The 23057-nt window shown below is 37.0% G+C and overlaps 1 protein-coding gene across 1 annotated transcript in view; it reads left to right on the top strand.

Moving 5' to 3' along the window:
• Positions 1-23057, top strand: part of DNAH6 (dynein axonemal heavy chain 6) — a gene marked incomplete at its 5' end in the record, with an annotated part of 184661 nt that overhangs the window by 74905 nt on the left and 86699 nt on the right. The window contains 7 exons of the mRNA XM_081318905.1: positions 2740-2897; positions 4959-5090; positions 5993-6164; positions 14240-14386; positions 14489-14562; positions 16713-16867; positions 18528-18759. Of these exons, the coding sequence (XP_081175031.1) occupies positions 2740-2897; positions 4959-5090; positions 5993-6164; positions 14240-14386; positions 14489-14562; positions 16713-16867; positions 18528-18759 (1070 nt within the window). The remainder of the gene's footprint in view (positions 1-2739; positions 2898-4958; positions 5091-5992; positions 6165-14239; positions 14387-14488; positions 14563-16712; positions 16868-18527; positions 18760-23057) is intronic.

Genomic DNA, 23057 nt, shown 5'->3' with positions numbered 1-23057 from the left:
CTCAATCTTGTGTCACTAACACTTGCACAGGTTAAATTCCCACTCTGAGAAATGATTGTATAGACCCCTGTAGAATACTCCAGTCTCCAATACAAATTACTAATGTTTATGATTGCCTTCTTTCTCAACATTTTTGCTCTTGTTATTTGATTATGTCTCGGTGATTTTAATCTTAAAAAGTAATTTTTATGTATTCTTTATTTCACCTTCAGCTTTATGTTATTATTGGAAAGGTGGCATGGACAGGGAGGTGGGGAGCAGAAATTCACATTATTTATTTGTTTGTTTGTTTGTTTGTTTGTTTGTTTGTTTATTTATTTATTTATTTATTTATTTATTTATTTATTTATTTTAATTTCTATACTGCCCTTCTCCCGAAGGACTCAGGGCGGTGTACAGGGCAATAAAAATACAATAAAAATACAATATACAAAAGTTAAAAATAAGATTAAATAGAGCTAGCCCATTACAATAAATAATTAAAAATACTAAATAAAATACCCCAAACCCATTAGACCAGGCCGGCTTGTTCAAATAGGTAAGTTTTCAGATCACGGCGGAAAGAGCGAAGGTCAGGAGCCATCCGGAGCTCAACCAATTCTGCCCTGAATGGCATATTACCATTTTTTTTTCCCTTTAGGAAAACTATATGCCTTATTTCAGTGTTCGCTGGAAGATCAATTAGTTCTCAGATGTGGTCTTTAGGTGACTAGTCAGCAAGCCCACTCTGCCAAATATATAGTGCTTTGTGGTGTTAAAGTCTTGTTTGACAAACTGAATTCTTCTGATAGCCATGACTTTGATGCTTGGGCTTATTGAAGAATACGTGCAATAAGGCAAGAAGACTTCTCATTTGTTGAAAATAGCCTTTTAAATGCCATTATTGATGATTAAATTGTGTGCATTCAAAAGTAGCATACCTGATTGGCTTGTTTCCCCCTGTGATTTGCATGCCTTCTGACAGTTCTCATCCCTTCAGTGTGACCTCTTCAGTTTCTCTTGTTGTCCAGTCAATCTCTTCAATTTTTCCTACTTAGGAAGCCTTATTAAGGATATGATAAGCTTTCTTTGCAACTGCTCGTCCTGCCGAAGGGATGTTAAAACATTGCCATATGCCTTCATCCTTTCTGGCAATTGTCTCACTTCAGAGAGGCCTCAGCAGGTTTTAACTATAGACAACTGTTTAGTAACCATTATATCACCCATGAATATAATACCGCTGGTCATTAGTCCAAATTGGATTTTGCAAACTGTTCCCTTTCTGCCTCTGATAAAGCTTTACTTTTTCTGATTCAAAAATGCAGAATATTGCTCAAACTCTGTTGCACATAGTTTTTTTACATACAGTAGATATTTGCTCTAAGGTAGTCATTTTACCTTTGTTAAAAAAAACCATTATATATCCTTACAGTTACAAATTATATATTCTTGTATTTTCTTAATAAAAGTTTTTTTGAAATGTTAGTAAAATATATATCTCTAAGAACTTCCTCTCTGTCTGTGTGCAGTTTATGCAATGGAATGTAGTGAGGAGATGGATCCCCCAGGAGGTGTATTCCAAAAGAGTAAGAGGCAACTTAGCCTTGATACTGTATGTGAGAGAAAGAGGATGAAGACAGTACCTCCCTAATAGCCCACAGAGTGTATTGTAGATGCAGATAGTAGAGTTCTTAGTCTGGCAAACTTTTGTCTGTAGCTGTGGAACAATAAAGAACTCAGCTTGGAAGAATTGCCACGTGTCCTTTTTGATTTTGAGCCTGACAGTTGTCCTCTTGATATGACAGTAATATGGAAATCATTCAATCCTGGCCACAATTTTATTAATAAAATTCTCAATTCATTTAGAGATTAAATCAGACCATAGAAGAAGTAAACTGGCAGCCTTTAATACAGATCCATCCTTCCTGTTTTTTCACAAGGTGAAAAAAATAGTGCTGTGTCCAAATGTTTGCTTCCTACGGGAGTGTCCTTTTTTTCATGTTAGGGCAGTATCCTGTCTACCTTCTTTTGTTTGCCAAGTCCCTTTCACAACAAGTAATGATATTTTTAAATTTATTATGCGTAGATTTATCAGCACCCTTCCTTAGTATTGTTGGGTGGCAAATACTCTTAACACCTGCCAATAAGCTGGTCAACCTGCCTTTTTTTGCATGCATTAGGCTTATTCCTCTGGGTCAAGCAGCTTCTACTTTATTGATTTCCCAAGGGGACTGTGTTGCCTGACATTTGTCAAACAGCTAACTGTCCATCTTCTCTTAACACTACAGATTAGAAGCCAGAGCCCAGACAAATGCTGATTTCAAATGGCAGTCTTCAATAACCAGTTTGCTCTTCTATCAGCAAGCATAGATGTGTGTGGTACATGGGAGAAAGAGACTGTCTATTTTTAAATATGGCTCTTCAAACGATGATTTGTGCTTTCACACGATCTACCCACCATCCTTTTTCAGGCATATTTCTTTCAAGCTTACTATGAGAAACGTACCTCGCTTTCTGTCTTAATACAGTATCTGTTTAAGCTCAAGGGCCTAAATGGAGCTTCACAGAATTTGCAGTAGGGCTTCTTTCTTTGGAAAGCTTTGCTTTAGAATTTTGCAACATTGCTATGTGTAAATGAACATTTGAAGAATCAGAATTAGCCGAATTACTATACACCAAAATACTAAATATTTGGTATAAAGACCTTTATTCTGTGGCAGGGCTTACCAGCAATGGTTTCTTACCTTATGTATTCTTTAGGAGCACCAGGGAAAAAAAGAGTTGTCATTTTTGTGGATGATCTAAACATGCCGAAACTGGATCGTTATGGCTCACAGCCCCCTATTGAGCTACTTAGACAGTACCAAGACTTTGGAGGATTCTATGACCGAGATAAACTGTTTTGGAAGGAAATCCACGTAAGTCTATTTTCACTGCCTTTGACTGTTCTAATTCCATGTTTCATCAGAGACATGCTATAAATAGTGCTAATTAAGGTTCTTCTTCCCAAAGGCCGAATTCTGATACAAGTAGAGTTTTGAGACTTGTCGTTTCTTCAAGACTCTCTTCACTCCAGTTCACACAAGCAAGAAACAGAGTGGCGTTAAATGTAATGGAGGTTTTGCGCTGTGGAACAAACTGCTAATTTACTACTGTTCTCTGTGTATATCTAGGCCATATTTTTGTGCCACCGTTTGCCAAAAAGAGTCATTGTACTTGGAAGATTTCTCAATTGTTGTGGTTCTTGTTCTTATTTAAATTAGTATACAGCCCAATTTCCAATGACTCTAGGCAATTGTAGCAGTAAGAGAAAGAAGATGCAGTAAATTTGGAGAGAAGCTCTGTTCATAACAGAAAATGTGAACACTCCCTTTCCATTATGTCTTTCCTCCACATCCCAGTCTTCCATCGGAAGCTCAGATACTGCTTCATCTGTGATATTTTCTTTTCAGTGTATGTTTGGTCCAGGCAGATATCATACCGTATCAAGCTGCCAACAATCAGTGACAAAATGGTTGCTTTTCAGAGGTGCATTCTTTAGCAATTTTTGATCTAAAATGAAAATCAAAAAGGGTACGTTAAACCTCGGTAAGGCCCAGGGCTCCTATTTTGACGTGTAATCCTTCAATTGATGCTCCAAAATGGGCTGAAAATGTTCAAGGTTGGCTACCCGGCGACCTGCATTACTGACATGCATCTCCTAGCCCTAAGAGAGAATATCAGGTTGGATCAGATATAACTAGCAGGAGGGACCCTCAGGAGAAATGGAGGCAGGAATGATAAATCATTTCCCCTTTTTTTTCAGGAAATGCAACCATGTGCCGTAAACTATTCTGTTTCAGAGAGAACGCTGTCCTGGCATATCTGGGCTGCCTAAGGCTTAAAAGCTATTCACGTCACCACAGGTGCCCAGTGCTCCCCAATCCTTCACCTCATTACCATGTGAATGATTAGGCCAGAAGGGAGAATGGGTGAAGGTGACCTCCCTCACGTGCCCTTTTTTTCAGTGTGATTGGATTTCCAGACCTGAATCAGAGGGCACATGACAATTACAGCTGAAAGGAGCACGATGAAATAGCGTCTGAGCTTGACCTTTGCATGCTGTCTTCTCCCAGTCGATCACGTCCTTGGCAAGCCGCCAAATAATATGGGGAGCTTACCAGGAACACAGCTGTACTTTGGAAGAAGTGGACTAAGACGTTGCAGTGACAGAGTGCATAAGAGTTTGCAAAACTTTTGGAAGAAGTGCTTTTTGCGAGGCACAACTGAAGTGTCTGTCTTCATAGCGTTAATGCAAGCTGCGTCCTTTGCAAGGCTGCACAGTTGGTTTAAAGGCTGGTTTTGGTTTTCTGCAAGTATATTCCAAGATAATGTTTCTGCTGGGATTGTTAACAAAACTTAAGTGCCTATGCATACACACATAGACAGAGGGCCAGAAATAGCCTTTGAAGCAGATGTGAGTGAGGAGTTATTTTAAAGAGGTGCTCCATTACTAATAGTACATTTTGTAAAGCACCTGTTTTGAATACTCTGCATGACACTATGTATTTTTCCCCCCTGATTTATTAATCTGTGGTATAGTCAGTGATTGTGCTGTAATGAAGGTAAAATCTGTTGATTTTTTTCCCCTGAAATTTAAACACCAGAAGAAACAATCCACTAGAGGACAGCAGCTTTCTGATCAAATTACTCTTGTACTTGGCTAGGTCAATATTTGTCAAGTTCCCTGTGTTATGCCATCTGGATTCCTTTATATTCAAAACTGTAGAAGAACACAGAATTGTACAAACCCAAGCTAAACCTGTATGCTCATAATGCAGGTATTTTGATACCAAATTAAAAGTTGGAGTAAGAATGGAGTAATTATATTGAGTTATGGTTTACTTATAAATATATTCTTTGAAGCAGAGATCTTTAGAAGTAATAGCACCACAGATTGTTAACCTCTCACACAAGTCATCTTGCAATCTACTCTCCAGGACGTAACTATTTGTTCAGCTTGTGCACCTCCTGGTGGTGGGCGTAATCCAGTTACCCCACGTTTCATAAGACATTTTGCTATGCTGTGCCTTCCAACACCCTCTGAACATAGCCTTAAACAAATTTTTCAGGTGAGTACCACCATCTATGTACATAAACGAAAAGTATATTTTGGGGGGTTTTCTGTCATAACACATTATTTTGTAGTGCTAGGTCCAGATAGACAGCTGGGCTAAAGCTGTTGGTAATTTCATTTAAATTAGAATGTAAAGTAGCAAACATACCTGTATAAATAAACAATCAGACCCAGTTTCTGCTTTTGGCTTTATTGTTTTAATTGTTTTTGTGGTTTTTAGTATTGTTTTGAGCTGCTGAGAGTTTTGTTCTGAAGATGGGTGCCCATAGAAATCTTTTAAATAAACAAGGCTAGACAAGATTGCCTTATGTTCAAACTAACACAATTTACCTTTTTTCAGACCCCTTTTTCTGGAGAAAAGATTTTCAGGCTAAAAAATATTAGTACGTTTAATGCTCATTTGTACACATAATGTTCTCTGTATACCTTCCAGAGGCATTCTTTCTTTCTGGGGTTTTACAAATGAAAGAAAATTATAGTATTTAAAAAAGCAACAGTGCAAGCCAAATCTATGTGTTCCAACTGTGCATGGATGAATTGCTCTGATGCACAATAGAATTTTTCCATCAGCTGCATTGATCCAAAACCTTGTATGTGTTTGGCAATGAAACATAACGTTCTTCCTTTCAGATGCTTCCTTATTGGTTTAATTCGTTTGCAAATTACAAACTGGTCCTCCCATCGTAATGAATGGGGAATATTTGTAGATGTAGAAAATGGAAAAATGGTACTCAGAGTAGATGAAGAATTTGAGCACCTTTTACAGAGTCTGGGTTTTTTGGGGTTGATACAGAGCTCTAGGTTCACTTTTAGTGTTTTTTAAAATCAAAGCTATTGTAAAAGAAAGAAACAAAAATATTTAGCTTTGTGTTTTGTATTATTTTTCCCTTGGTCTAGGCTATTCTGAAAGGCTTCCTAGCTGAATTTGCCCAAGCAGTAAGGCAGTGTGCAAGTAGTATAGTGGAGGCAGCTGTTGAAATATATCAAAGAATGAGCATTGATCTGCTCCCAACACCAGCAAAATCTCATTATGTGTTCAATTTACGTGATTTGTCAAAGTGTGTCCAAGGTAAGGTATATCTATTCCATATAGTAGTTTTTTGTTGTTCAAATTCTGTGCTCACATCTTCAGCAATTATTCTCTATATTTATCACCTTACATAAATTTAATACTGTATTAATAATAAATATTGGTAATTCACTTGATTATTTGTTTTCATTTTTTAGCCTTAAATAACCTTATTGCTAGTGTACTCTTTCATAAAAGCATCACACTTAATACTTTTAGAACTACTGCCACATTCTTCAACAAGGATGCCTATTTTGAAGAAGTTAGAGAAGACTTCAAATCAGAGTGGTACAATCTGTATAAATCATACTCAAAAGGCAGATGCATCCAGTGCAATTATAGATAAAATAATTCGTGTTATAGCCGTAGTGAAAGCTATAATACGCAGTGCCAAATATTTGCTGGCTTATGTGGTCTGAAATTAACTATATATTTCTGATGTACCTTTATTTGAAGAGAAGTGGACAACCCTATCACCTTTATTGTATTTCCTAAAGCACACATAGAATCAGAGAATATAATGTTTAGAAAGGACTATAAAACTCATCTTGTCTGGTGTTTCCAAACTTTGGCAATTTCCAGATGCAAGGACTTTAGATCCTAGAATTCCACAGCCGAGATGACCCTTGCCGAGAATTCTAAGAATTAAAGTTCACATAACTAGAGGTAGTTGAAGTTGAGAACATTAATTGGGCTTAGTTCCAACTGAGTGTAGAAATCCTAATACTATATCTCGAAGAGATGTCCATTCAGTCTCCATTTAAGTTTCTCCAGCAAAGAAAATCCACACCCTGTCCCACTGCAATCTGTTCCACTACAGAACAGCTTACACCAGAGGTGTCAAACTCAATTTCATTGAGGGCCGCATCAGCATTGCGGTTGCCCTCAGGGGGCTGGGTGGGTATGGCCAGGGTGGGTGTGGCCTACTGGGTGGCCGTAGCTAGAGTGCGTATGGCCCACTGCGTGGGCATGGCCAGCTCTACATTATTCTCATCAAGGGTGCCTATGGGGGCCTGGGCAGGAGTGGAACAGATCTGAGGGTCTCTGGCAGAATGAGGGTCTCTGGGCCAGGGCCAAAGAAGTGGGGGCCATTCCCTTACTGTTTCCAGGATGGCTTTGCGGGCCACATGAAACCACTTTGCGGGCTGGATCTGGCCCCCGGGCCTTGTGTTTGACATGTCTGGCTTACACCATTAGGAGATGCTCCTTTACATCCAATCGAAATTTGCTTCATTATAATTTAAATCCATTTCTTTTTGGCCTGTCTTTTGAAACAACACGAAGCAAATCTATCTTCTACATGGCAACCATTCAAATGCAGGTCTGACTGCAGTCTTCTCTTCTCCAGACTAAATATACCAAATGTCTCCAAGTGTTCCTCATAAATTTTTCTTTCCAGGACCCTAATTATTTTGGTTGCTTTCTTCTGGACATACTCCAGTTTGTCAATATCCTTCCAGGAATAAGGACAATATTCTAGGTGTGCAATAAAAAATAGAGAGGAAGGAAAGAATTTTCACAGTAAAAAGTATCAGGAGGCTAATCAAACTATATAGCTCGGGCTATTTAATTTAAATATACAGTTAAACAAGAATGTTGCATTAGTTCCAATTCCTATACCTACTCAGCAACATCTTTATTTTCAAGAATAGCTCTTGAGTTCCAGATAAGTCCCATAAGCATATCTCGGGGTGGGAGAAACCTGAGCGACTGCATTAAAGTGTGCCCCTCCCCCACCATTTTATGTGAGCAACAATAACGCTATCGACATTCCAAATGCAGATAAGTTTTTCATTTGTGAATAGAATCAACCTTATTTGGTAAACTGGTAAGGTTCTATCCTCCAGTCCTCTCTAGTTCTGTTTGTGTGATTAATAATAAACATGAATTAGTAGTATTAATATTTCTCATCTTTTGGATTGGAGACAAGGAGGTACTGCTTTTCTGCTGAAGCGCCAACACTGTGGAATAGCCTCTTAGTGGAGCTCAGGCTGGCTTCCTCTATGCTTGATTCTAAAAAAAAAGCCTTTTCAGAGATCCTTCCCATAATTTGAGCTGTAGTTGCTACAGTATATTCTATTTTCTTTTCATTTGCATAATTTCACTGTGTTATTATTTTTCTGTCAGGTTATTTTACATAGCATTTTTATGTGAGCCTCCAAGAATAATTTTTGATTGCCGCAGCATAGAAATATAATACAAATATTCCTTATATCATAAAAAATTGTGTGTAGTTGTTTTCTGTATTAGACAAGACATTCTGTACAATGTGTCCAATAAGATAGATTGGTGTTTTCCATATAGAATAGAATGAAAAGAACTGTAACCTACAGTAAATACTGTAGGTAGGATGAATGGTTTACACTATCGCTGTTCGGTCTTTTTCTGTTGTGATCAAACCTAATATTTTATAACATGCATTTACATGATTTTCTTTTAGAAATTAAACTGAGAAGTCAACTTTTTCCTTTGGAACACTCTCCTTTACTTAACAAAATATGAATTCCTAAAGAAACAGGAATATTGTATAATCTTTGAAGATTTTTTTAATTCATTAGCTTCAGAGCTATTCAAATGGAAGAATAATTTTATTACCATAAATAATAGCTGTAGATACCAATTTTAAGCTAGTATAGGAAAACAGACTATAAAATAGCATAAAATGGAGGAGGTAGTTTTCTATTTTTTTTTCTATGACATTATGCAAGAAGCCTGTTAACCTTGTCTATTAATCATTTTAGAATGTTTATTAAAGTCAGTGTATTAAATGAAATTAATTAAATTAACATCATCTGAATTTGATTTCCTGTATTCCATCCTAATCAGTACAATATAATAATAATAATAATAATAATAATAATAATAATAATAATAATAATAATAATAATAATAATAATAATAATAAAAAGTTGGAAGGGACCTTGGAGGTCATCTACTCCAAACCCCTGCTCAGGCAGGAAACCCTATACCATTTTAGACAAATGGCCGTCCAGTCTCTTCTTAAAAACTTCCAGTGTTGGAGCAGTCACAGCTTCTGGGGGCAGGTTGTTCCACTGGTTAATTGTTCTAACTGTCAGGAAATTTCTTCTTAGTTCTAGGTTGCTTCTCTCTTTGGTTAGTTTTCATCCATTGCTTCTTGTCTTGCCTTCAGGTGCTTTGGAGAATAGCTTGACTCCCTCTTATTTGTGGCAACCCTGAGATATTGGAACATTGCTATCATGTCACTTCTCTTCATTAAACTAGACATACCCAATTCCAGCAACCGTTCCTTGTACGTTTTAGCCTCCAGTCCCCTAATCATCTTTGTTGCTCTTCTCTGTACTCTTTCTAGAGTCTCAACATCTTTTTTACATCGTGGTGACCAAAACTGGATGCAGGATTCCAGGTGTGGCCTTACCAAGGCATTGTAAAGTGGTATTAGTACTTCACGTGATCTTGATTCTATCCCTCTGTTAATGCAGCCTAGCACTGTGTTGGCTTTTTTGGCAACTGCAGCACACTGCTGGCTCATATTTAAGTGATTGTCCACTAGGACTTAGGTCCCTTTCACAGTTACTACTGTTGAGCAAGGTACCTTCTAAACTATACCTGAGCATTTGGTTTTTCTTGCCTAAATGTAGAACCTTACTTTTTTTACCATTGAATTTCATTTTGTTAGATAGTGTCCAATGTTCAAGTCTGTCAAGATCCTTCCTTCTGTTGTGTTGGCTATTCCTGCCAGCTTGGTGTCGTCTGCAAATTTGATGAGTTCCCCATATATCCCCTGATCCAAATCATTGATAAAGATGTTGAAGAGCACTGGGCCCAGAATAGAGCCCTGGGCCACCCCTCTACTCACTTCCCTCCATATAGATGCAGTTTCATTGGCAATTATGTAAGAGTGAAAGTATTTGGTGATAATATGGGAGACTGATACTAAATTTTTACACAAAATTGGGGGGTTATTACAAGTTTTCTAGGGATAGTTTTTATTATGTCTGAGTTTAGCTTTGTTTTGTCTATGTATACATAAAAGTACCTTTCCTTATCAGCATATTAGTTAATTATACAACCTTTTTCTTTAAAATGAAATTTGATAGCTGTATTGTTCATCCTTGTCTTCCTTGGTAGAATGTTTAGTAAAGAGATAATGGATGAAGATATCTTAATATGTGCAAATGTTGACGAAAAGAAAGAAAAACAGAAAATATTTATTTATTTATTTATTTATTGATGGGATTTATATCCCGCCCTATCTCCCGAAGGACTCAGGGCGGCTAACAACAAAACATATAATAAGTACAGAAATCAAGATAAAAATGAAATTGAGAACATCAGTGCAGTAAATTAAAATTAGAGAATTTAAAAAATGAATTAAAAATACTAAATATAAATTAATTAAAATGCCTGTCAGTCTAGGTCAGCCTGGTGGAACAGGTGTGTTTTGAGGCCGCGGCGAAAGGATTGGAGGTTTTGGGCCATCCGAAGCTCAGGGGGGAGCTGATTCCATAGGGTTGGCGCTCCCACAGAGAAGGCCCTCCCCCTGGGGGTCGCCAGCCGACATTGCCTAGCTGACGGTACCCTGAGGAGGCCTTCTCTGTGTGAGCGTACTGGATGATGGGAATTTGTTCCCGGCAGCAGATGGTCCTGCAAGTATCCCGGACCTAAGCCATGTAGGGCTTTAAAGGTAAGTACCAGCACCTTAAATCTCAACTGGTAGCCAATGCAGCTCACGCAGGAGGGGTGTAATATGGGAGTATCGGGGAGCTCCCATCACAACCCGTGCAGCTGCATTCTGCACCAGCTGAAGCCTCCGGGTGGTCTTCAAGGGCAGCCCCATGTAGAGAGCATTACAGTAATCAATACGGGAGGTAACGAGTGCGTGGGTGACTGTACGTAGGGCATCTCGGTCCAAAAAGGGGCGCAATTGGTATATAAGACGAATCTGTGCAAATGCCCCCCTAGCCACGGCTCCAATGTGATCTTCAAAACTGAGTCGTGAATCTAGGAGGACGCCCAGATTGCGTGCTCTATCAATGGGAGGTAACATCTCTCCTCCTATAGTCAGAGATGGAACCTCTTGGACTAAACGAGATGACGGTATGTACAGCCACTCAGTCTTGGCCGGGTTGAGTCGAAGCCTGTTTTCTCCCATCCAAATCTGTACCGCTTCCAGACAACGGGACATCATATCGAGGGCATCACTGGGTTGGTTCGGGGTGGAGATGAATAGCTGGGTATCATCAGCATATTGATGATATTTCACCCTGAAGCTACGGATGATCTCTCCCAGCGGCTTCATATAGATGTTGAACAGGAGGGGCGAGAGCACCGAACCCTGAGGGACTCCACAATTAAGAGGCCTGGGGCTCGACCTCTGCCCTCCTGCCAACACCGTCTGCGAACGGTCCAAGAGGTAGGAGGAGAACCACCGCAGAACGGTGCCTCCCACTCCCAGCCCCTCAAGACGACGCAGTAAGATACCATGGTCGATGGTATCAAAAGCCGCTGATAGATCTAATAGGACCAGGACAGAGGAATAACCTCTATCTCGGGCCTGCCAGAGATCGTTCACCAGCGCGACCAATGCCGTCTCCGTGCTGTGCCCTGGTCTGAAACCCGATTGGTACGGATCTAGATATTCAGCTTCCTCCAGGTTCAAAGGGAGCTGTCGTGCCACCACGCTCTCAACGACCTTCGCAAGGAAGCGAAGGTTGGAGACAGGACGGAAGTTGTTTAAAACAGCTGGGTCCAGTGCCGGTTTCTTGAGGAGGGGCCTTACCACCGCTTCTTTCAAGGCAGCAGGGAAGTACCCTTCACTCAGTGAGGCATTGATAACTGCTAGGAGCCAGCCTCGTGTAACCTCCCGAGATGCATAGACTAGCCAGGAGGGACACGGGTCCAACAAACATGTGGCGGCACTTAGTTTCCCCATGATCTTGTCCACTTCAATATGATGTGCTAATCAAAATAGCTATGTATAAAAGAATAATTGTGCTACAAATTTACATTGTAGTAAATGCTTTGCTATAAAGAAGTGAGGCATAAAACTAAATGAAGTAGAAATGGGGCACCTAAGAGCTTTGTGTATGGTAAAACAAAAATAGATAAGGTCAAGAATTCAAAGTCAATATCAAGACAATTTTTTGATTGTTAACGTTGAGTTGTTTGCATACAATGGATTTCAGCAGGCCTTTCATTTCTTGGTTGAACCCTGCTGCTAAGCTGCTGAGTATTGTAGAGAGTCTCCTGGTGTTCAGGGAGCTCGGCCTCTTTTTGAGATAAGGAGGCTTCAGATAGGAAGACAGCTTAATGAAAATATCAGTGTGGTATAAGCAGGGCTTTTTTTCCTCATAGAACGCTCAGAACGGAGTTCCGGCACCTTTTTTGGATGGAACCTTGTAGGGTAGGCAAGGCAGGTTACATGACATGTGTGAATTCCGGCACCTTTTTCTTTTACAAAAAAAGCACTGGGTATAAGGATGCTTGAAGAAAGGCAAATGATATGTTGAGACTCACTAGGAAAGAAATCAGAAATAAAACCACCAATATTGTATACCTTTATACTCACTTGATCACCATACCTCTGTTCTCATAATTGCCTCAAGAACACCATGGAACCTAAGAAAGTACAGAGAAGAGTAACCATAATGACCAAAAGCCTGCAGCACCTTAACTGCAAAAAAGGTTACAATATTCGAAGCTTTTTAGCTTAGAAAAAAAGCAAGTAAGGGGCATTATATAGGTGCTTAAAATGAGGCATGTTTGAAGGGAAGGGAACTTTTCCCTTAATACTATAGTCAGAATTCATCCAGTGAACTTCAGTGAGAGGTTAGGACAGATAAGGGAAATGTTTACTTCTGCGTGTAGAATTCATTAGTACAAAATAGACTGCTAGCCACTCTATTAGAGAGTTTTTAAAAAAATATTAAATAAACTTACAGGATGAGAACATGAATAATGGTTAGAATATGTTCAACATACTTAAAATGCATTAACCAAAAAAAAGAGTAAAAAATACATTCCAGCTGCAAAACCTTTCCAAAAAATTTGACCAGCTTACTCAAAAATACTATTTCTTACTTGAACTTCCCTCAAGACATTTTGAAGAATTGCACATATCAGCTATCTGTTTCTGGAAGTTAGAAGTAGATTCAACTTCCACTATTATATAATAGTTCTTCTGACCTTCTGCCACGTATAAAAAAATCTTAACGTTCTTAGATTTAAAGATTCAATGACTTTGTTTAGCGCGCTAGGTTCTTAATATGCTATTCCATGTAAAACACTCACAAAACAGATTGTAACAGTACAGTAAAAACATAAACTGTATTGGAAACATTACTATATTTGCCACATAATTCATGTCCCTTTGAGGTAATCCAGCCAAGAAAACAAAAAACTTGAGCATTGACACTACCTTTATTGTAAGGTTATAGTAACAGAATCTTGCAAATCTGAAAGCACTTCTCCTCTTCCTCACCTTTACTTTCCAGATAATTAGAGAAGGTACCTTCCTTCACTCTCATTCCTTCTGTGGGCTGAGATACCTCTTATCTGAATATTGCCTAGGCTGTAGTTCTTCCTCCTCCTGTCTCCCAAGGCTATTCTCACAGACAGGAGGACACTGCAATCAACACATGAAAGAACTGACACTAATCTGATTGTCATACTGGGGGATGAAAAAGAAGGCCACAGGTGTTGAATATAACTAGGACAGGCTTGCTACTCCTAATCATGCTAAGCTATGTCTTGTCATGATCTGAGGCAGTATGCCTCTTTATTCCAGATACTGCAGAATGTGACCAATGATTGTTACTATGTTCATATTTTAATTGTGTGCTTCCCTTCAGTAATTGGCTGGCTGCTCTAAGAAAAGATTTTTGCCCTAGCTGGGCCTTTTGTCTGATCTAGTATAACTCTTTTTGTGTTCTTTTGAATACCTTAGGAACAGTAGCATGCCACAGGAAAAGATTTACTTGCAAATTGCATTTAAAATAGTTTGATGTTGCAGTTATCAGTTGGTGAATATGTATGTATTTTTAAAAGTATTGAAGATTGCTTGTTATGTAAATAGCATTTATTTTTCTATACAGGCATACTGCAGTGTGATCCTGTGTCAGTTCGAGACCAGAATCAGATATTTAGGCTATTCTGTCATGAGTGCCAGAGAATTTTTCATGACCGACTCATCTGTAATGAAGATAAACAATATTTTTATTCTATGTTAAGTGACATGTCCAGTAAGAATCCTTATTTAATGTATTTGTGTACGTCTGATTACTTTTTTTATTCATAAACATTCTGTGCTTTCAAATCAGCAAACCAATTATTTTGATTTGTAGGTAAATATTTTGGAGTTTCAACTGACCCAGATTCATTTGCATCTAAACCTATCTTATTTGGAGATTACATTAAGGTGAGCATACTACTAACATATATAGAATCATAGCTTTATGATTAGCTTTATTTTTTTATATAAAAATGTCCTTTTATATCAGCCTTTCTATAGCCAAAGTTGATTTACTCTTATGAAATATTTATGAATTTCAGCATCCAGTATTACAATAACAATCTTAATCAAACTTTTGCTGCTGGAATTCAATAAAACCATGAAAGTATTTTTAGATCAATAATAGAGAGGCTTTAACAATAATATGGTTATTTTACAATCAATTTATTTCCCTGATTTGGAAAAAAACATTCATATTCCCAAGCATACTTCAAATGCAGAGCTTTGAGGGATAGTAGAATATAAGTGCAGTAAATATTGGAAAAAATCGTATGTACTTAGATATTGTTTCAAATGTAAAACGTAATAGACCCCAAAGGGTGAAGAGGCAAGAGCGAAGTTTAAAACCACTGTTTCTGCCAACATCTCTGTTAGTTTGTGCATATCTCTTAATTATTAAGTGTCAGACGGAATGATGCCTAGCCTTAATAATGTTTACCAAATTCTTTCCCCCACAAATGATGGTATCTCTTTTATTGAGATGGAATGTTCTCCAATTTGAATTGTCTCTTAGATTATCTGGAAGTGTCATATTTAGGAATAAATTCTGAGCTGCTTTCAGAACTGACAGATCAAATCAGTGCAGAAAGTAAACAGCTGATCAGCAGATGGCCCTGGAACAAACATATGGAGTGAACATGTTGATGGTTTTCTTGCTCCTTTGCTTTGAAATAGTTCCTAGAGTAATCTCTGAGGCACAGAGACTCATTTCACTAAATCTGTTAATTAAATATTTACCTGTATAACTGTTATGTGATTCATTACATTGAATTGACCTTCCATTTTATGAAGGAAATGTCTTCAATATGCACTGATATTAATTATAATAAAGATACAAAATTGCTTTGTGATAGTCCTCATTTTGTCATTATATATATATATATATATATATATATATATATATATATATATATATATATATATATATATATATGTATTAACCTCCTGGACCTCCTGGATTTCAAATCACAACATAGATCTGGTGTCAGCAAAAAACATGTACGGTACTAGTTTTTTTTAAATTTTATTTTAGTTTCCCAAAAGGCTAAATTCTAGATTTCAAATAATTTGTTAGATGGACAGCTAAGGAAAGGGAGACTTCCCTGCTCCAGGCATCTTGCAGAAACTTATTTATATACAGTATGTCCAAATAGAGAATCTCACTGCAAATTTGTAAGATTCATTTATAACAATTGAGAGCATCAGTAGGTCATAGACTTGAATCTATGATTTCTGCTTGGATGACAAGGGGATTTTAAAAAAACATCCTTTCATAATGTCAGTTTTTCCACCAATAAATAAAATAGGGACTTTTTCTTGGAATTATCTTCATAAATGAATAAAAATATGAAGTAATATTTGTAAAAAGAAAGCCTAGAGAGTGACAGATATGTGTACTGCAAATATACCTTTTCCTCTTCTGAGCTTTTCAAGCTGAAAAGTTAAAACAAGAAAATAAATAGAGGTTAAAGTTCACCCTTTTGGAAATGATGTAGATAGATCATTTAGATTTAGATATTTGAAAATTTAAAACATCAAAAAATGTTGTATTCCCATCTGTTCATTGCTGGGCAATTGATCTGTAATCACCTTGATGTCTCCTCTTTTCTTCCTTATCAATCTGCCAGGGAGTATCTTATGGCATATTCCAAATTGCTTTGAAGGATGTTGTAGTTGAAAACTAGGATATGCATTCATTAATAAATAAAATGCTATGGAGTTTAAGAACAGAAAGAAAGAGGTGGTTCATTGAACTAACTATTAATTTGCTGTAGTGTTTCCCAGGAATCCATGACAGAGTCAAAAATGAGGGAAGAGGATTCCAGTGCACCTACATTCACAAGGAACCATCTTATGCCTAACATTTTAAATTAATTAATAGATCCAGGAGGTGTGACAAGCTACTTTTCTCTCTGCATGCCTAATTTTGTATAATCTCTGTCAGTATTGTTTCACTCCTGTCGTCACTATATTTCTTTGATTAGTGTCTGTTCTCAATTGTCATTAAATTATCATTTCATTATATTCATCTGATTTTTCTCAATAATACCATGTAGGTTGGAGTAGATAAAGCTGATCGAATTTATGAAGAGTTACCTGAAATGGAAAAGATTATTGGAATTTTACAAGACTATCTTGATGATTATAATATCACAAGCTCTAAAGAGGTCAGACTGGTATTTTTCCAAGATGCAGTAGAGCATGTTTCAAGGTAAATTATCATTAATTTAGTATTAATATTATATATACAATATGGAATACAATATTGAATATCAAGTATATATGAAATGTGTGACATACCTTTGTCACATACAGGTAGTCTTCAGGTTACAACTGCAATTGTGATCAGGATTGTCATTTCCAATTAATTAAACCAGTGAAAACTTAATAATTCAAATCTTTTGCAAGGAACCAAGCATTATTAAGATAGCATCTGAGAATATAGGCAGTTCCAAGCTATGTATATTTTTGTAAAATTAGAGTGCTCAAGTCTGATAAATTCAACATTTCTAAACATCAAGTGAATCCTTTTTTATCCCCCTACCCCCCACATACAGAGTCAAGACACTGGACATATCTAATACTCTTGCTCTCTCTTTTCCCCACAATAACAACCTCTCTACCTCTCTCTCTTAAGACAGCGGTGTCAAACGGTCGGCCCACGGGCTGGATGCATCACAAGGAAACCACCCACCCCATTGCCGGCAATGGGGAAAAAGTTCCAATACATTGTGCGAGGTCACGTGATGTCCTGAGTTTGACATATTTGAAAGACTAGTGCTAATTTCCCAGCTGGCTTTTATGCCTAAGGGAAGCCTAGAACCCAGAATTTCCTGAGTTCTAGGCCAGCTCCTTTGTCAAAGTGAACCAAAACTAGATCATATACGTACATAGACAATACATATCAGAGATATAGTGGTCCTCCTGCCTTTATTTCTTAACTTTTAACTTATTCTACCTTGTTTTTTACTTGGCTCCTACTTTACTGATATTTTTATGGGTTTTAATCTTTTATCTGTGAACTGTTCAGAGTGACAGAGTGAGATGGGCAATATATGAGTTTTATTAAATATAATTTATATATATATTTTGTAGATATATATCATTTGTAGATATATATAGATATAGATATAGCTATCTATAAACAAACTAACCATTAGGTCAGTTTCCAGGCAAGCAAAGACAAGCTCACTCCAATATGTGAACCTGGATTTTATGTGTCCCTCTCCATATTTTAGGTAATGTAACATTTGAATAAAATTATCACCACACCCTCTTGAAATCTAAAAATATTCTAGAGAGATTGCAGAAAGACTCATGATATTTGCTATACTGAAGTGTAGCGAAAGGACGGGCAAAAGATGCATGTGTCAGAGATGCACAAATAGTTAAAGCATAAAACAAAATAAGTATGTGTGAAATAGAGCTGGAAAAGACATGATATGCATATAGGGCAAAGAACAAAGAAGTAAAATGCCAGTGAGCGATCTAGGCCCTTGAAGCCATCAATAGGCCTTGTACCAAGGTAAAGCTAACAACAAATTCACAAACCAGAACAGGTTTGGTGGTGATTGTGTTACATTTCATAAACTTAGTTCTGCCTGGTCAGGAGGAGTGACCAAATCTATCACAGGAATTTAGCCATCAAATTTTAGTTATGTAGGTGCAGGTGATTCCTGAGTCACAATAAGAGGATGCATGAACCAAGCTGTGTATTGTAAGTTTTGCAGTCATGTCCTGGAAGAGTATTAAAAAAAATCTTCTGCGTCAATTCTGGTACATGCAATATGTCACAGATGAGTACGGTAGAATGGTATTTTTACTTTTGTAAGTTTTATCAAAGTCAAATGTCATTTCAATTTTCTGCCTAGAATTGCTCGGATGATTCGTCAGGAAAGAGGAAATTCCCTCCTTGTCGGTGTTGGAGGCACAGGGAAGCAGTCTCTGACTAGGCTTGCCTCTCATATTTGTGGCTATAAATGCTTTCAAATAGAACTAAGTCGTGGCTATAATTATGACTCTTTTCATGAAGACCTTAGGAAGCTATACAAAATGGCAGGGGTGGAAGACAAAGACATGGTTTTTCTTTTCACAGACACCCAGGTATGAAACAATATTGAAATTCTTTTTGCAGATAAAGCACTATTAATATATTGAAATGCATTGTGATTTAGCCAGTGGTGGGATTCAGCCAGTCCGCACCAGTTCGACAGAATCGGTAGCTAATTTTTTGTTGCCCAGGCCCAGAATGGACTTCCAGAAGTGGCATCCACACAGAGAACCACATTTGATTCCCATATTTGTTCACATATTTGAATCCCTCACTGGATTTAGGTATTTTTGTTTATGCAGCCAAAACACTTCAGAACGGGAATTTTAAGTGCCATTAAATGTTGAAGTTCAGATAAGACATTGAAAGTAGATGCACTCTGCTAGCAAAGGATAAAGATAAAATTTTGATTCCTTCATGTTTCTGCAAGGTGTGGCTGTTGTTTGTTTCTTTGTTTTTGGTTGTACGAGCAACCCTTGACTTACAACATTTCACTTAGTGACCATTCAAAGTTACAACAGCACTGAAAAAGTGACCTATGATCATTTTTCACACTTGTGACCATTGTAGTATCCCCATGGTTACATGATTTACATTCAGATGCTTGACAGCTGACTCACATTTATAACGGTTGCAGTGTCCCGAGGTCATGTGATCACCTTTTGCAACATTATGACAAGCAAAGTCAATGGGGAAACCAGATTCACTTTAATAACCGTTTTACTAATTTAACAACTGCAGTGATTCACTAAAAAATGTGGCAAGAAGAGTCGTAAGATGGGACAAAACTCACTTAACAAAATGTCTCACTCAGCAACATAAATTTGGGGCTCACTTGGGTCGTAAGTTGAGGACTACTTGCCTCGTGATTTTATTCCAGATATAAACTCAGGCAGGCAATGAAGTTTGCTAGTTTGTGGTGAAGGGTGATTCAAGGCATAACAGAGAAATCTCACTCTTCATTCTTGGAATTGTAATGGAAAGTGATAGAGGGACACAGCTAGTAATGCACAATTGCAGGTTAGGAAGATAAGTAAGAATGCTTAGCTACTTGAGAACTTGGAATTTTCTGCATGTGAGCCCCTGCTGGATTATGACACTCCCCATAAAACTAAAAATTGACCATAAATTAAAGAAAGAGAAAATATAACATTATAAGAATCCATTTATGTGCCTAAACTAGTATAGAAATACAGGAATAAAAATCAGGGCTAAAGCACATACATAAAAAAGGAAACACACTTGAAAAGAAAGCTGATGAAATGTTGATATCAGGACATTGTTTTCATCTATGAAAGTGACAACAATTTCCATGGCAGCATTAATAAGTGGTCGAAGTGTGGAATAACATGCAGTAATTGTGGTTAAACAGTGATGTAAACAGTGTTTGATGCTTAGAACAGTAATTTGAGCATTTACAAAATAAACTAGATCTATTGAAAGGACATGTTTAAAACAGATATTTGTTCCAGTATTAATTGATGAATAGAGGATAGAACTGAACAGCTGTTACCATGTTATTTGAATAAGATTCTGTGGATTTACATAAATCTCACACCTTAAAAATGAAATCAACAAGGAAAAATTATAGAGGAAGTTTGGATGGTAATGCTGGGAACAAGTGAAAGATGAAAAGGGGAAGGCAGAGAGAGAGAGAGAGAGAGAGAGAGAGAGAGAGAGAGAGAGAGAGAGAGAGAGAGAGAGAGAGCAGCCTTGCCTTATTTTTAGCTTGAAATCATTTAAGGATTACCTTGGGTTGAGTCTCAGCCAAAACCCAGAATAACAAAAAAAATATTTGAGAGTTGTTTAGGATGAATTATGGACAATCTCAAATAGTTTAGAACAGTGTTTCTCAATCTTGGCAGCTTGAAGATGTGTGGACTTCAATTCCCAGAATGTCTGGGATGTGAAGTTATGTTTGGCTTTAAAGGAAAAGATATTGATTTCCTTTTAAGGAGCTGATTAGCATCCCTCCAGTCCATGAAAAAGTACCAAAACACCCTAATTCATTGTTCTCATGTTCAGTTTATCCAGCATCATTTTAAAAAAAAAACCCAGTCCCTGCAATGTTGTCTCTCCACTCAGGCTTAACCTCACCAGGGACTGGGAACTCAGGAGATAATCCAAGGCCAAAGTTCCTGCTGCCTGCCCCCAAGCTTTGTTATCACTATCTTAACATTCAATTCACAATGATACCTCTTATACCACAGCTGAGCCAGGACGTAACTACCAAAAAAAAGGAGGCATTTTTATTTTTGAAAACTTATTTCAGCTCTGTGAGTTTTCATAATGGCGGTTCTCTGCAGCTGCTATTAGTTTTCCCTCATGGCTCCCTCATGGCTCCCTGCTATTCCCTGGAATAGCCTCCCCTCTCATAATCAACTCGACCAATAATTTTAGACAGTTTACCCATTTGCTGCCTGGAAGCAGCAGGAGGGTCAATTTTCTCTTAGCTTGAGAAACAATACAATAAAAGGCTGATAAAGATGTAATGTTAATCAAAGGTAGGGAATTGATAGCAAAATGCTCACTCAAGTCTCTATGTCTCTATGGCTGCTATCCCTCTCACCCCTCTCCCCCAACAGCACAAACACACACTGCTTTTTTGCATTTATATTTATATCAAACTGATGTTATAACACATTTTCTGCTTTTTCCACACAATAGTCTCTCTACTATTTTGATGTGGGGTTTTTCTAAACTTATAAAAATGTTCGAAATTAAAAAGATTAGATAGATAGATAGATAGATAGATAGATAGATAGATAGATAGATAGATAGATAGATAGATAGATAGATGATAGATAGGTAGGTAGGTAGGTAGATAGATAGATAGATAGATAGATAGATAGATAGATAGATAGATAGATAGATAGATAGATAGATAGATAAGTCCCACTCCTGGTTAAATAAAGATGGAATATTTACATACACACATACACATACATATACATACATACATACACACACTGTATATAAAGCAATAATAACCAAATTATATCATAAGGGCATTAGGGAAGCTCTCTTCATTCTTAAAAAAAACTATTCCATTTTTTCCTCCAATTGTTTCATTACAGAATACAAATAATGTAGAATAGAAATAAAAATTAAGTTACAGTGGAATAGAGTGAAGAAGAATGTAGCAGAAGCATTTGGCTACAATAGAAACTGGAACCTTTTAACACTGAGATTATTAAAGTAGATAAACCTTTCAAAACTCTTTTCAGTTTACAAAATTGGATACTGGATCAGTTTCGATATTAGCTGAATTGCATTCAGAAATGCTTAGGCTGCTGTTCCAGCAGACCTGCTTAATAGTTCACACGAACACAATTTTTATAGGAAAATTGGAACTGCCATGAAATAACCCAGTTAATGTGAGGTGATTGATACTATTTATCAAGCATTTCTTTCTAAAAAAATCATTGATTAACACTGTTAACGATATTTTAAGATTGATGTATATCTACTTCATTTAATAGGAAGGAAATCTCTCCACTGGTATGTAAAATTTAATTAAGCTCAGCAGGCTTTTCCTGAAAGTTTTTATCAAAACGTGGAGGATTAGGATTCTGAACTCGACACAGTATGTTGTATCTTTCTAAACTTTGAAGCATAAAAGTCCTTTTAAAAATCTAGTTTACATCAGGATCAGATAAATATCAATAGAAAGCATTTATACAAAATTTACACTATATAAACTGTTAATAGTGTAGGTAGGATGATCAGCAAATTAATACATATTATCATTTTGGGTGATAATACCCAATAAGTTTTTTATTAAAAGGTTTCGAAGAAAATTGCCCTACAATCTTTCATGATGAATCCTGCTTTTAATTATCCATGTTTCCTAAAGCATGAAAATTGATGCAACATAAGTAATAGGTTCAATTCCTGTTGTTAGCTGCCAAATTTATTATTATAATATGTTAGAAAATTAAAACACATCTTTAATTAGAGCAACGGTATTTAAAAATATCTCTCTGGCTGAAAATTAACACAACAATAAGGAGCTTTGAAAACCCCCACAATAAATTATGATTCTGTAACTCTTACTGCTGTTTATCAGCTACATTAGCAGTGGTTTTTCTAATAATGTACTAATTAGATACATTATAATTAATTTTCTAATAATGTAATAATGTTTCTCCGGTTGTAAATATTGAATTTGGGATATTTAAAATCTATTCCTTCTTTGACTATCACATGCATCAAATCAAATTCTTTTCTTTAATCAGTACAGCCAGTTTACCCATCTCTGCTAGCTCCCTCAGTTTTTGTAACCATTCCTCCGTTGTGGGAATCAATCTAGTCTTCCATTTCAAGGCCCTTACTAAAGAATGTTTAGTGT

This window comes from Vipera berus, assembly GCF_964194415.1.
Source record: "Vipera berus genome assembly, chromosome: 2".
Classification (NCBI taxonomy): Eukaryota; Metazoa; Chordata; class Lepidosauria; order Squamata; family Viperidae; genus Vipera; species Vipera berus.
Note: the sequence above shows the minus strand (reverse complement) of the source record. Positions and strands in the feature narration are given on the sequence as shown.